The following is a 12,908-nucleotide window of genomic DNA, read 5'->3' as shown; positions in this document are numbered from 1 at the left end:
TTAGTTAAGCATCTTTATACCATGGTCTGGCAAAGTATCATGACTAGCATAACGTTAGCTTATGATCACAACAGCTCGGCAACAACAGCTCAGCTGCAGACCCTTGAACCACAAGCAAGACATGTGTTGATTGTTTGATTTACTTTGCCTTCCCTCATTCGCAGGATATAGATATGTTTTGTGTCATCCTCAACAAACAACAAACTTCCAATACCAAAGGTTTTCAACAGCAAAGATGGACCCAACCACAAACAGTTAACTTACTGTGAAAAAAAACTATCTTTTTCTATTTGGCATTTGCACCTTTGGTTAGGCCACCTTTCAGAAAATGAGGCATGAAAGGTCAGGTAAAAATCCTATTGACTCAATGAACTATGATGGACTAATGGAACTTGAAGATGACAGACATAGACTTTGTGTGTGCTATGATCACCGTGTATCAGATTCGGTATACAACTATTGTTCTGTGTAACCACTAAAGTGGTTCTCCGGAAAGTTGTTCCAGCACCTGGTGTTCCAGCCTCCCCACCCACAAGGCTGGACGGAGATTTCTGATTATTGCCACACTGTGTGCTGATACAAACGAGAAAGACACTGAGTGGTTCTTTTTTCCTTCCACACCAGCAACCAAATGTCATTACATAGTGAGCCAAAGAGGAAACATGAGGTCAATGGACGTCATTAAAGTTTGCTACAGGAGAGATAAAATATAGGCTTCTTATAGCTTGGAAAACGCTGCTGTTAATCATGGCAATGTCCTAGAATTGATTGTATTCTTTAGCAAATATGATGTTTGCCTCCAACAGCATGTATACAGTTGCATATACAATAGTAAGAAGCAGCATGAATCTGGTGCAAAGGCCAGATGACCTCTAATTACCCTGCTGTCAATAGACACAATCAATAAAGTGGTGGATGTCATAAGCCAACGGATAAAGACCACCATTGCAGAGGAAGTTAGGCAGGCAGGCAGGTATGTTTTCTGTCCAAGTACAGTAGACACAACCCAAGAAGTCATCTTAAAGGACCAGTGTTCATCATACTAAGATATGTCACAAATTATGATTCATGAAAGATGGATTGCTATGGTGGACTGTAAATCAACCACAGGGTGTACACAGTACTGAAGCTCAATATAGACGTTGGCTAATGCTGGGGACACACCACAGGATAATCGGGTCGATTTTCCCCCTTCCGACAATGTCCCGATAATCTTGATGGTTCTACAGATTATCTTATCAGATGTTCCCTTGGTGTGAGATGTGTTAAGAGCCGCCCTGAACGCAATATTATTATCGTAAATATTCAGAAATCCTGATGTGGGGGGGGGGAGCAAAACGGTTAAGTCTAGGGTTTTTGGTCCTCATGTTTGTGGTCTCTCACATTTTGAAAATCTTAAAAAGATTACAAAAATATTTTAGTGTGTACCCAGCATAAGGTTTCAGAGACCGTGCACTGCTCTGGCATTCATTAATGTAACACTCATGTAGAGGGTGAAATAGATGATGGTGTAGGCTACTTAAAAAGTTATACTGTGAATAGCACATTTGAAGAGCATACAGCAGTACATTTATGTGTATTAATGTTCATGGGTTTTATATCTTTTTTCAGTCATTTGCACAGAAAAATGTATATCATGTACAAAAACACAAATTCTGGTAATAGAGAATGGTGCAATAGGCCTACATATCAATGTGTATATAGGCTATACGTTTTAATGAATTGTGCTCTTTAGCTTTGATATGTTTGCGCTATAATATATAGATAATGAGTGCACCTTCACACCGATTTTGAAATGTTCTAGAAAAATAAACTGAATGACAATATTGTAGAGTAGTAGGCTAATAGCGGACCGTAAATTGTGAAATATCTGTCACATGAAATGATGGTCTGATGTGTGTGCAGTCTAAAAGGTGTCTCATGGAAATGGTCTTCACCTGTTGTACCCTTTCCTTAACCACGCGATTGATTGCATCAAAAGCAAAGGGCTCTATCAATAAGAGATGCGTAAATATTTGATTATGACCCCTTTTTAACACAAATATGTTCAAGGGGTAAGCATTGTTCTCCCTTCAAAACAACGTTATGTCATTTTACGTTTATTCAGTAACCATCCAGGGCTCGATTTTGCAAAAGAAAGAACCCACCCCACAATTACACCTACAAGTTAGGCGAAGCGTAGAACCGCACAGAGGGAGTTCCCCGATTTCTGCTAAATAACATGCTGTGGATTATCTTATTGGTTGCACTTTGACCACTGTTCAAAAGTACATTTTCTAACAGAAAAATTGACATCTCCAAAATTACACACATACGGTAACTGTTAATAGTTCACAGATACAAGTTAAGGCAACACCCTGTCAATATTGGGACAAAAAACAGCACATTTATGTGCATAAGAATATCAACTGTATCAAGTGAATGACAAAATTCACTTTTTGGTGACCAACTCAAGTCTGTCAGACGGTTATTTCCTCATCATTTATGTAGATAAGCATCAAGCCAGAGGTTCCCAGACTTCTTCAGTGATCTGGGAGGGCAAAAGGTCAGTTTTATTAGAGTCCAAGGGACCAACAGGCATTGTGCATGTATTGTTAAAGCATACTGTATCTAATAAGTACTGTATGTTAAAAGTAAAACTGTTACCTCACAACATCCGCAAAACCTTGTCCCAATGTCTTGACCTCGTAGGAAAGGCCATGTTTCTTACACAAAGCACGCACCATTGGAGCAATCCGATGGAAATTGTGACGGGGCATGGTGGGGAACAGGCTAAGAGAGAAAGACAAAGTGAGACCACACATGACATCCAAAATGTGCACCCCATTCACACTATAGTGTTTAAATATAACTACAGTATGAGGTTCCCAGATAAACAAAACAAAACCGGGTTAAAGATTATTTATTTGACATTATTAGCAACATATGACCTAGGGCACCATGTTTGATCCACATGACCAGCTGTATCATAATAAGGTTAATTTCAAGCAGAAGTTTTGATATTGGTATGGAAATTTGTACAACATTTCACTTACTGGTGCTCAACCTGAAAGTTAAGGTGCCCACTGAACCAGTCATTGAAGGCTGACTGCTCAATATTGCAGGTGGAATTCAACTACACCAAAAAGAGAAATGCACACATTATGTACATGCACAGTTATGTACCTAGACTGATCCATGTGGGGTTCACTGACAATGGTACCTGCATGGTCAGCCAGTCTTGATGGTTGTCATATTCAATGTCCTTTGGAATGTGGCTCATCTGTGTCACCCATACAAACCAGTGGCTCTCCAGAAACCTGCATACATCAAGCATGTGGCCATCACTGCATTGCAATTATTTCTTATATGAAATGTTCTGTATTAAATATTCTATGAGGAACATCTCAGATTATTCTTTACCTGACACCGCTTAATAGAAGGACTGAACCAAGAAAACCAAAGAAGGGAACATAGCATAGGAAGTAGCGAATTTGAAAGGTTATCCACCAGGCTACGTCCTTGATAGAAGAGCAGGTGAGACATACATTTTTATAAGAAATCAGTTATTAACTATGATAAAATGATGATCCCCATCAGTTGCCATTAAATCTCACCTCCCAGAGCCGATGTGAAAACATAGTTTTTAGGTTCTGAATGTGGAAAAACACTGGAATAAGCAGAGGGGGGCCAACTGAGAGAAAGAGAAAACAATTGAATGTTGATATTTTTTAAATTGATCATCTTTGACACTAAAATACAGAGATATAATCATACAGCATCAACATAAGAAGGTTACCGAAAAAGAAGTATTTGTGTTGGTGGTTGTAAGGCAAGTACTTGAGCTTCTTTATTCCATACTAAAGTGGAAGGAGAATCAGATGGTCACGTTTTCTACTGCCCAAGTATTATGGGATACATTTTTCCTATTTATTACATTTAGTCATTTAGCAGACGCTCTTATCCAGAGCGACTTACAGTAAGTACAGGGACATTCCCACCGAGGCAAGTAGGGTGAAGTGCCTTGCCCAAGGACACAACGTCATTTGACAGAGCCAGGGATCGAACCAGCAACCTTCTGATTACTAGCCCGATTCCCTCACCGCTCAGCCACCTGACTCCTAGATTTATTAAATCTATTACATCACATACTTGCCTCCACTGGCTGTGTGTCTCCCAATACGAACATATGGAGCATGTTGATGTCAGGGTCCTTACGGATCACATTGGGCTTGGCATGATGCTGGAAGTGACGATGGTTCCACCAGCAGGCAGAAGCTCCCTTTGAACACAATTGTTTTGTTCACTAGATTTTCTCTGCTAGAGGACGCAATACTAATGGGTAATGGTGAATAAAAAAAAACATTTATGCATGACATTAATAAATTAGAAGAAATGTGTCATTGTTCACTACCTTTATGTGACCAATGGTAAATTTTTGAAGTAAATGATTCCATCTGGACTTCTTGAAGACAGACAGGTGGCCAAAATCATGCTGCAACCATCCAGCTTGGGACTGAAAATAATCAATTAACAGCATGGCTTGTGGTTATAGTACTGACTTACTATAATAGAGACATTTTACCTGGGACGTGGCCAGAATGACACAGCAAAGCAGTGTTGAAGTCCAGTTGGTTTCGCAGGTCCACAGAAGCAGCAAAGCCAGGACTTCCAGTAGCAATATGTGCCCCAGTTGGAGACAGAAAAAAAGAGGCTTGGCTTGAAACAGCCCCTCTTTCTCTGCATGGTCACGCAAGTTACGGAAGTCCTGAACAATAGTTGCCTGCATAGAATAAAAGAAAGAAAACAAGTGTTTGAGTGAGGATCGAGGAAACAAGATTGGGGTTAAGAAGTGGGTAAGGAGGGAGAGGAACAGATGACAGAAAGAAAGACTTAAAGATATAAATCATGGGAAATTTCACATGTTTAATACAGTACAGAATCTACAGTATTTCATTGCAGGGACTCACACTCTTGTCGTGATCATGACAGGGTTCAGATGCTGACAGCTCACCAACCAACAAGGGCTTCAGAAATTTTCTCACAAAGGTTGAATCAGGATGAAAAGCCGTGAATGCTTCCTAGAGAACAGGGATATATATTAAAACACAGGTTAATCCTGTTTAAAATACTATGGCTTTGAAATGAGTCTAAACAGATTTGCAGACTAAAAAGACTGATCTTTACAAAGAGTGCAACCAGGACAAGAGTTTTATGGAAGATTTGTTTTCTAACCTTGTACGCCAACAACTATGTCAGGTCACAACATAAAGCATGAAAACATTGCAAATATCAAGAAGCATATTTACTGTGGCATCCTGTCCTGCATAGTGACTGATGACCCTTATTCCGCCGGGATGCCTCTTGGTCCAGTTGGTGATGTTGTACACTTTCCTGTCAATGACGAGCCACTGATCATTCTTGTTCGTATGCCTCTGTATCTCCTCCCAGGTGAAGACATTACCACCTCCTTGCTTGTCATTGTTTGTGGAGTCTGGGTCTTTCAAATGTTTCCCGAGACCCATCCTTACTCGTACTGGATCAGGTCTGAGGTAACGTACCAGTCCTCAGCAGGTCAGTCAAGATATTTCAGATGCAGCTGCACGTCTCACCTATATCAGACTGCACGATCACCTATATCAGATGAAATGGCGTGATCTGATGTATCCATCAATTAATGAGACGCGACATTTTGATGGGATATTTTTTAACTCAATACTTTCTTCTTTTAAAAAGATAGTAAAAATAGTAAAATAGAGCCTAATGAAAAATAGTCTTCAAGCTATCCGTTACAATCAACCGTGTTCTAAAAGAAAAAAAGCCAATATAGTACCATTTCAACAAATACAAATGCTGTAATTTGGGCTATACATGCAGAACAATATTAGCACCTCTCACAACGCCGTTGACTCTAAAGTACACACAAATATACAATAAATATTCAAAAAGATTTGCCTCGCTATTCTATGAGAACGGTCTCTCACTAACATTTCTGCATAGTGTCTCATAGCCTGAACCGTGCACAGACAGTTCATCCAAATTCCAAGCGGATCATTCGAGGGTCCCTGGTCCAATCCGCGTATTTCTAACACTGCTGGCATTTGCAATTGGCTTATAAAAAACATCCGAATTTGTACAGTTGATGCACACGAGCACGCGGATGGGCTGTTCTAAAACTTTAGCCAGCTATTGCATATGATATGGCAATCCGTTTTCATCTTTAATCCTCAACGTGTTGCCTACTTGTTTTTGATACTAGTTCCTATTTTTTGTTACAACTCTTAGAATAGTAACTTGTATCTAATTCGGTTGTACTAGTAAGACATTTAAATTAGATACTAATAAGCCTACCTATTTTTGTTGCAATAACTGTAGGCCTATATTCCAATAGTGAGTGGGTGAGTGAGTGAGTGAGAGAGAGAGAGAGAGAGAGAGAGAGTGAGAGAGAGAGAGAGAGAGTGAGAGAGAGAGAGAGAGAGAGAGAGAGAGAGAGAGAGAGAGAGAGAGAGTGAGAGAGTGAGAGAGTGAAGAGCAGTGGGGTATGGCAGGCAACAGGCAGGCAGACCAACACATAGACAGGTGCATTGGCAAGTAGGCTGGACAGGTGTGGTCCTGGACAAAAGGAAAACATATTTAATGTGAACTTGTAGCGATACTAGCAATAAGTGGACGTCTGTATGCACCAGTCATCCATAACATCATGACCACTGACAGGTAAAGTAAATAACAATGATTATCTCATTATCATGGCACCTGTCCGTCATTGAAATATATTAGGCATGAAAGTGACTGGGAAAGTGTTTTGGCGATAGTGGAGGTGATGTACTGTAGCACTGGTGTGGGTTGACTTAACTATTAACCCTGTAAACCCACAGTAGCAAAATTACAACAGTTTCTTTCAGCAGTCCTTAACATGTTGTCTTGTAAAAAAAATTTTTTTTAAGATCACTTTTACATAGTCAATGGGTCCTATTGTTTTTCCTCACAGTGCCTTTGGATGATGTACTTGTATCTCAGGCCATCTGGTAATGAATTTACACAACTTGAAAACTTTCCTTCAAGCTCATGTCTTTGTTTTATTGGACTGGATTTGTCCAAATTTAAGTTAGTAAAATGCCTTTGATGATTATTACAATGTCTAGGACATGTGGATATAGTTATTGTGAAATACTTTATTATTACATTATGTGCCGCAGTATTTGAAACTGTATTTTATGATTATTATTATTATATATCTGTATACAGTTAACTGATCCTAAGCTTTTTTCTGGACTTTGTTTGTTTGCTCAAATAGCTACTTGTTGCAGAAACAGGTTCTTAATGTTCGAGAATGTTCTGCGGGATACTTGTTCCTGAATGTCAAATCAAATAAATCAAATCATATTATTGTCACTCAACCATATGCATGAAACCCTCATTCACCCTCGATCTTAAACGGACAGAGATGGTGTGGTCCTCATTAATATTTAGTACCTGAAATAATGTAACCCTCAGATACACCAGCAGATGGCGCCAAAGCTGTTCAAAAGGTGGGCCGTCAGTCAAATTAACAGTGATGTTAAGTAGAGGCATCATGCATTACTCATTCAGTATATAATGTAAGTATTTTTGGTCCTGTGGGTGTTGGAAAGATTAGGATAACAAGCGAAAAAATCTCAATTTGATACATTCCTGTATCAAAAAACAATTCATTGTTAATATACAATAAGTCATGTGAATGGGTAACATCTGCAGTGCTGTACTGTACAGTATGTGACAGTTATTTTGAGAGATGGACATTGCAGCTTTGTAGGGGGAAGGGAACCCAACACTCCCCTCTCCCCCCTCATTCGTTTGTCCCCTGAAGTCCCCCGCCTGTTTTACAGCACAGTTCGTGTTGCTCTTTCAGGGTCATTTCAGTCCTTTGCCGCAATTTGCAAATCAGCACTTTTGTACCCTTCATATCAGACAGCATTATACTCAACCGCTGTGTTGCCTTTGACTGTCTCTCTGCTTGTCTGCATTCCCGTGCTAAGCTTTGTGAGAGTATGCATTTACTGGACTATCTTATATCTGGTATAAGCTCATCATAGCCACTTGTCACTGTGGAAGAAAGTGTTCTGTCTCCACCAACAGTGTGGCATTGAGGTTCTGAGATCTATTCGTTTGTCAGTCAACTGAGAGATGTAACATCAAACATGAATAATGACAAGATAACAGGCAGGAAGGTCTTTTGCAGTCTCTTGAAGGGAGACAGCTCAGTTTCAAGGGTGAACACAGATTAAAACACAGAGATAAGATACATCAGCTGGTATACAGAAAAGCAAGCAGATAACTACAAAAAGTCGGTCTTTGTCATATATGGTCCAGATGCATTTCTTCCTAATCTAAGATGTGAAGTCAAACACAGCTATAGACATACTGACCCGTACATAGTTGGCCATTAGTCCATACAGATGCACAGGACATGGTAAACCAATTTGGTGAAAGATGACATGCAAATAGCAAAGCATAAAAACAACAAAGGCTTTGTAACATTAAAGTCATGATTAAAGCAACATTGAAGTGTTGAAGTGGATACGGTTTACAAAGAAAACTTAAAAATTCACCATCGACCTTATGAAAGACGTCTTACAAGGCTGTCATTGTCTACAACCAAGTATTTTGAATATGCAGGTCTCAATACACAGAACATCTGATTCACCAGGTAGACACCTCGTTTTTGTCAAATCACATTCTTTTTTGTATCCTGAACTGCATGTTCAAAGAATTTGGGCTTATCCGCATTAGCTAACTGTCATTTTGCAGCATAAGTGGTGAGGGACTTAGGAATGAAATGCATTGAAGATATGTCATCACAAGTGCTTATCAGTGGTTTTCCCATCTCTATGTACAGTTATTACATCTCATCTTACAGCAGAGCTGGTAAACTGAAAGTTATAGCACATAGCAAGCAACTATAATTGTTGTTAATAAATTGACAATTATGAGAATATTTAAGCCACTAAATAATTTTGTGATTCATAACAAAAACAAATATCCCTTGCTGGTGGATTTAAAGACTCATCTGTTGTGAATCAGATCCCATTTTCCGGTTTTATTCTAGGACATCCATAGTCTAACTCTCTGGTTTTGAAAGGCAAAAGTATATCGCAATTCTTAGCTCCGTATGCTTTAAAGACTGCATGCACCAGTTGAGTCAATGTCTACTGTCTTTACCTAATTTGTCCTATTGCCTACTGCGACACTGCCACTGTTGTATAAAATTATATTGCCCTTATATTTGAGATACATTGACGTAGGCTGTACACTACTGTGGTAATCGCATAGGCTAAACAGGCAATCGTTTAATATATTAAATAATGACTATGCAAAACTCCTTGTAAAGACTTTATATAGGCCCAAAAATAGATTTCGTCATTAAACTATGTGGTTGATACCCTTTCCTACAGTAGCTACTGTATATCTCATCACAGGGGCTGCCAATTCTCCTCGGCCCCCACTTTCCCTCTCTCTCCCTGTATCATGTGATTTACGTGTCTCAAAATGTCCCTGTTCCGGTTGCTAGGGAAGGGGTACAGTCCTAGGCAACATTGTAGCCTACGCAAATCTACGACCGCAAAGAGGTGAAACCTCTCGTTTGCCCATCAGCGAAGAGTGGACAGTGACGGACAGTTTACCGGAAGATGAAAACGACTTACTTGAAAGAGCAGAGACTATAGGAAACCGAGAAATAAATATTATCAACTGAACGAGATAGTGCGTAACAGCGTCACCAGCGCCACTATTGCCTACGCTACAAAAGTGGACTTCTCTTTACTGTTTCACTTTGCCGCTGGCCAGGTCACTGAGCTGCGTAGCCTGCGCGCCGGCCTCGACAGACACAGAGGAGAACTGTCAGCTGGATGCGCAGAACATCCGTCGCCTTTTTGGTTAGATCGTCTTGAGCCTACGGAACAGGTGACACAGTGGCGTGGAACTACCGTGGAAAAACTAAACTACATTTTGGGTCTGCTACAGTCCTTTGTTTTGTAAGGATAATTGACAAACATATCCAAAAGTTGTATCGGGTAAGAAACAAACGCGAGCCAGATAAAAATAGGATGCGCGAAGTTCGAAGTTTTTATCAGAGCTTCGGAAGCATTACCTTCTGCCGGTGACAGTAGCGGATGGCTTCCAGACACACATCAACAGACCGTTTTTGATTTCAAAATCGATCTCTATTTTATTGATTCTTCTTCTTATTACTACAACTACTATTATTATTACTATTACTACTACTACTACTACTACTACTATTATTATCGACATTACTTAAACTATTACTCAGGTTTTCATCAATTCTAATTGAGATTGTCATCAATTATAATGAACATATGGCAGTCAGAAGTAAAATAAAAAAATGCGAATTTAAAACATTTTAAATAGCTCAAATGTGGGTGCTGAGAAGACTTGTTATGGCTCCACGGCTCTTCTGGGAGTGATAGGCACTCTGGGACCACCATGCACTCCAGTGCTGTTAGTCCTGTGACAGGGTTTCTGCTCCAGATCCAAGCCTGCAGACTCAGGGCTGAGCAGCCACAGGCACTGCCTCATCACCTGACCCCATCCTGACTCACCCTGGAGTGAGGGGCTGGCAGGTCACAACATGGGGAACTCCTCCAGAAAGGAAGAGGAGGAGGAAGAGAAGGAGGAGGAGACGGACGGCGAGACAGTCCACATAACCGAGAGGAAGGAGAAGAAGAAGAAGAAGGAGGAAGAGGAGGAGGTGGAGCTGCCTCTTGGAGTGGAGGAGTTGTTGACCAGTGGAGACCCTGTGTTGGACCTGAGCTACCGTAAATTCCGTCGCTTACCCTTACGTGTATGTGGACTAGAACACTTGGAGAAACTGTATGTCTGTGGCAACAGCCTTCGCACTTTACCCGACAGCATCACCCAGCTAAAGGGTTTGAGGATCCTAGCCCTGGACTTCAACAAGATGGAGGATGTGCCGCTGGCTGTCTGCCAGCTGAGTAACCTCACACGCCTCTACCTGGGCAGCAACCGGCTGATCAGCCTCCCCCCAGAGTTGCGCAACCTCCAGAGGTTACGCTGCTTGTGGATGGAAAGCAACTACTTCCAACGCTTCCCTCGCCAGCTTTTTGACCTGCCCCACCTCCGCTCTCTTCAGATGGGGGACAATCGGTTACGTACGCTACCTTCAGACCTGTGGCGCATGGAGGCTTTAAGGGGGTTATGGCTGTATGGGAACCGCTTTGACGAATTCCCCAGAGTCCTGCTGCGCATGGAGGGCCTGGAGATATTAGACTTGGATAAGAATAAGATCACAGAGTTCCCCAGCTTGAAGCGCCTCCCTGCCCTTCGCCTGTTCTCCTACGACCACAACCCAGTGGAGGGCCCTCCCAGGGTGGGCGAGGAGGTGGTCCTGGTAGGGGAGGGGGCGGAGGAGGCCATGCAGGACCGGGAATACTGGAAGGAACAGGCACTAGCTGAAGCGAGGGAGGCGGAGGAGCTGGCCTTGGCGGGGGAGGAGGAGCCAGTGATTCACGGCATCCTGAAAAACAGCTGCTCGGCCCCTAGTCGTACTGCTGATGACTTACTGGTAGCGGTTGGACAAGAGGAAGAAGGGGACTCAGAGAGGAAGGACGACGAAGGGGATTTTGAAAGGCCGTCTACAGACTACGATGGCAATGAACTTGAATATGACGAGGACGGCTTGGAATATGAAAGGGAGGAGCTCATTTACGAGGGGGAGGGCTTTGAGTTTGAAGGAGGAGGGCTGGAGTATGAAAGAGGTGAGATGGACTATGAGTATGAGGAGGAGGAGGAGCTACAACATCGAGAGAGGCGGGTGCAGCAGTGACTCCTCCCCTCCAAAACCTTTCACCCCAATATGATCTACCCCTCCTCCCAGAGAACAGAGTATACAGGACCAGTAATTATCAAATGAGACTGTTGGTTTGGGGTACGCAATTGCAATACACTATGTAGAAAATATTTTAGAGCCAGAATGGCCGCATGGAAACTGGGATTATTAATTTATTTGACATCTTTAACTGATCTGTGAAGAATTCTTAACTGGACATCTTTGCCATTTCAATCAGATGCAAACTGGCATGTCAGATCCAGTCTCAGATGACTCTGTAGGTGTGTGTGACTGTGTGTGTGTGTGACTGCATGTGTGTGGCTGTGTGTGTGTGTGACTGCATGTGTGTGACTGTGTGTGTGCACATGTGTGTGTTTTAAAAAGAGGACAAAGAGTATGCATTCACTGCAATGTGATACTGCTTTGTCAATTCCATGATGTGTGCACAGGAAACTTAATCTTGCCTCATTAAACAGTAATTGAGTTTACCAGGTGTGTGTCAATCATTCGTCTGCTCGACGAAGCAAGAAACCTTTAACAATTCTGCTATAAAAAGGGAAAAAACATGATTTAAAATGTTTTAAAGTGGTAGAAATCACAATGTAGGGATTTCTTTATTTCTTATCACTTGTTTAGGTATATATGAATATGTTTAGGAATGTAAGTGTTACAATTGTATAATGTTTCCACACTAACTGTGATTGTTGTACTGGAGCATGTTTTGCAATCATTTGTAAATTATCATTACACCATAAACAGTCAACCTATTTCTCTTGTCAGCGTGGAGTGTAAGCAGGCCTTTTAGCACGTCAGTGCCAAGAGAGTGAGAAAGAAGTAGGGGGATGGAACAGACCATAAAAGGCAAGTCAATGGACAGGCTTATAACACAAGTTGGAATGTCACTTAAGGATCTTTTGGAGGGAAAGCCAAGGAGCGTGAGAAATCCTATGTCAGCTAGAATCACATCCGACCTCAGTTGTGTCAGTACCTTTCTCAACTATTATGTCATAATGGTTTCCCTCAAGCACTCACAGATCTTTCTAGTTCGACCTCTCAGTCCCATGTTACACCTTCTCTGCCTGTG

The 12,908-nt window shown here is 41.4% G+C and overlaps 2 protein-coding genes across 2 annotated transcripts; one reads left to right on the top strand and one right to left on the bottom strand.

The window, feature by feature from the left end:
• Nucleotides 1-2,478: 2,478 nt before the first annotated feature.
• On the bottom strand, nt 2,479-5,504 carry fads2 (fatty acid desaturase 2). Its single transcript, XM_067233920.1, has 12 exons — nt 5,289-5,504; nt 4,950-5,060; nt 4,565-4,762; nt 4,394-4,495; nt 4,136-4,261; nt 3,779-3,839; nt 3,597-3,673; nt 3,403-3,500; nt 3,203-3,299; nt 3,036-3,115; nt 2,647-2,772; nt 2,479-2,530 (listed from the first exon to the last, which is right to left on the bottom strand). Exons 1-12 carry the CDS (start codon nt 5,502-5,504, stop codon nt 2,479-2,481), a joined length of 1,344 nt encoding a protein of 447 aa, XP_067090021.1.
• A 5,102-nt stretch (nt 5,505-10,606) lies between these two features.
• On the top strand, nt 10,607-11,979 carry LOC136942496 (leucine-rich repeat-containing protein 10B). Its single transcript, XM_067235408.1, has one exon. It carries the CDS (start codon nt 10,607-10,609, stop codon nt 11,819-11,821), a length of 1,215 nt encoding a protein of 404 aa, XP_067091509.1. The 3' UTR covers nt 11,822-11,979.
• Nucleotides 11,980-12,908: the final 929 nt, after the last annotated feature.

The sequence above is a fragment of the Osmerus mordax genome, chromosome 4 (assembly GCF_038355195.1).
Source record: "Osmerus mordax isolate fOsmMor3 chromosome 4, fOsmMor3.pri, whole genome shotgun sequence".
NCBI lineage: Eukaryota > Metazoa > Chordata > Actinopteri > Osmeriformes > Osmeridae > Osmerus > Osmerus mordax.
The sequence above is the reverse complement of the archived record's forward strand: the minus strand, read 5'-3'. Positions and strand labels throughout refer to the sequence as shown.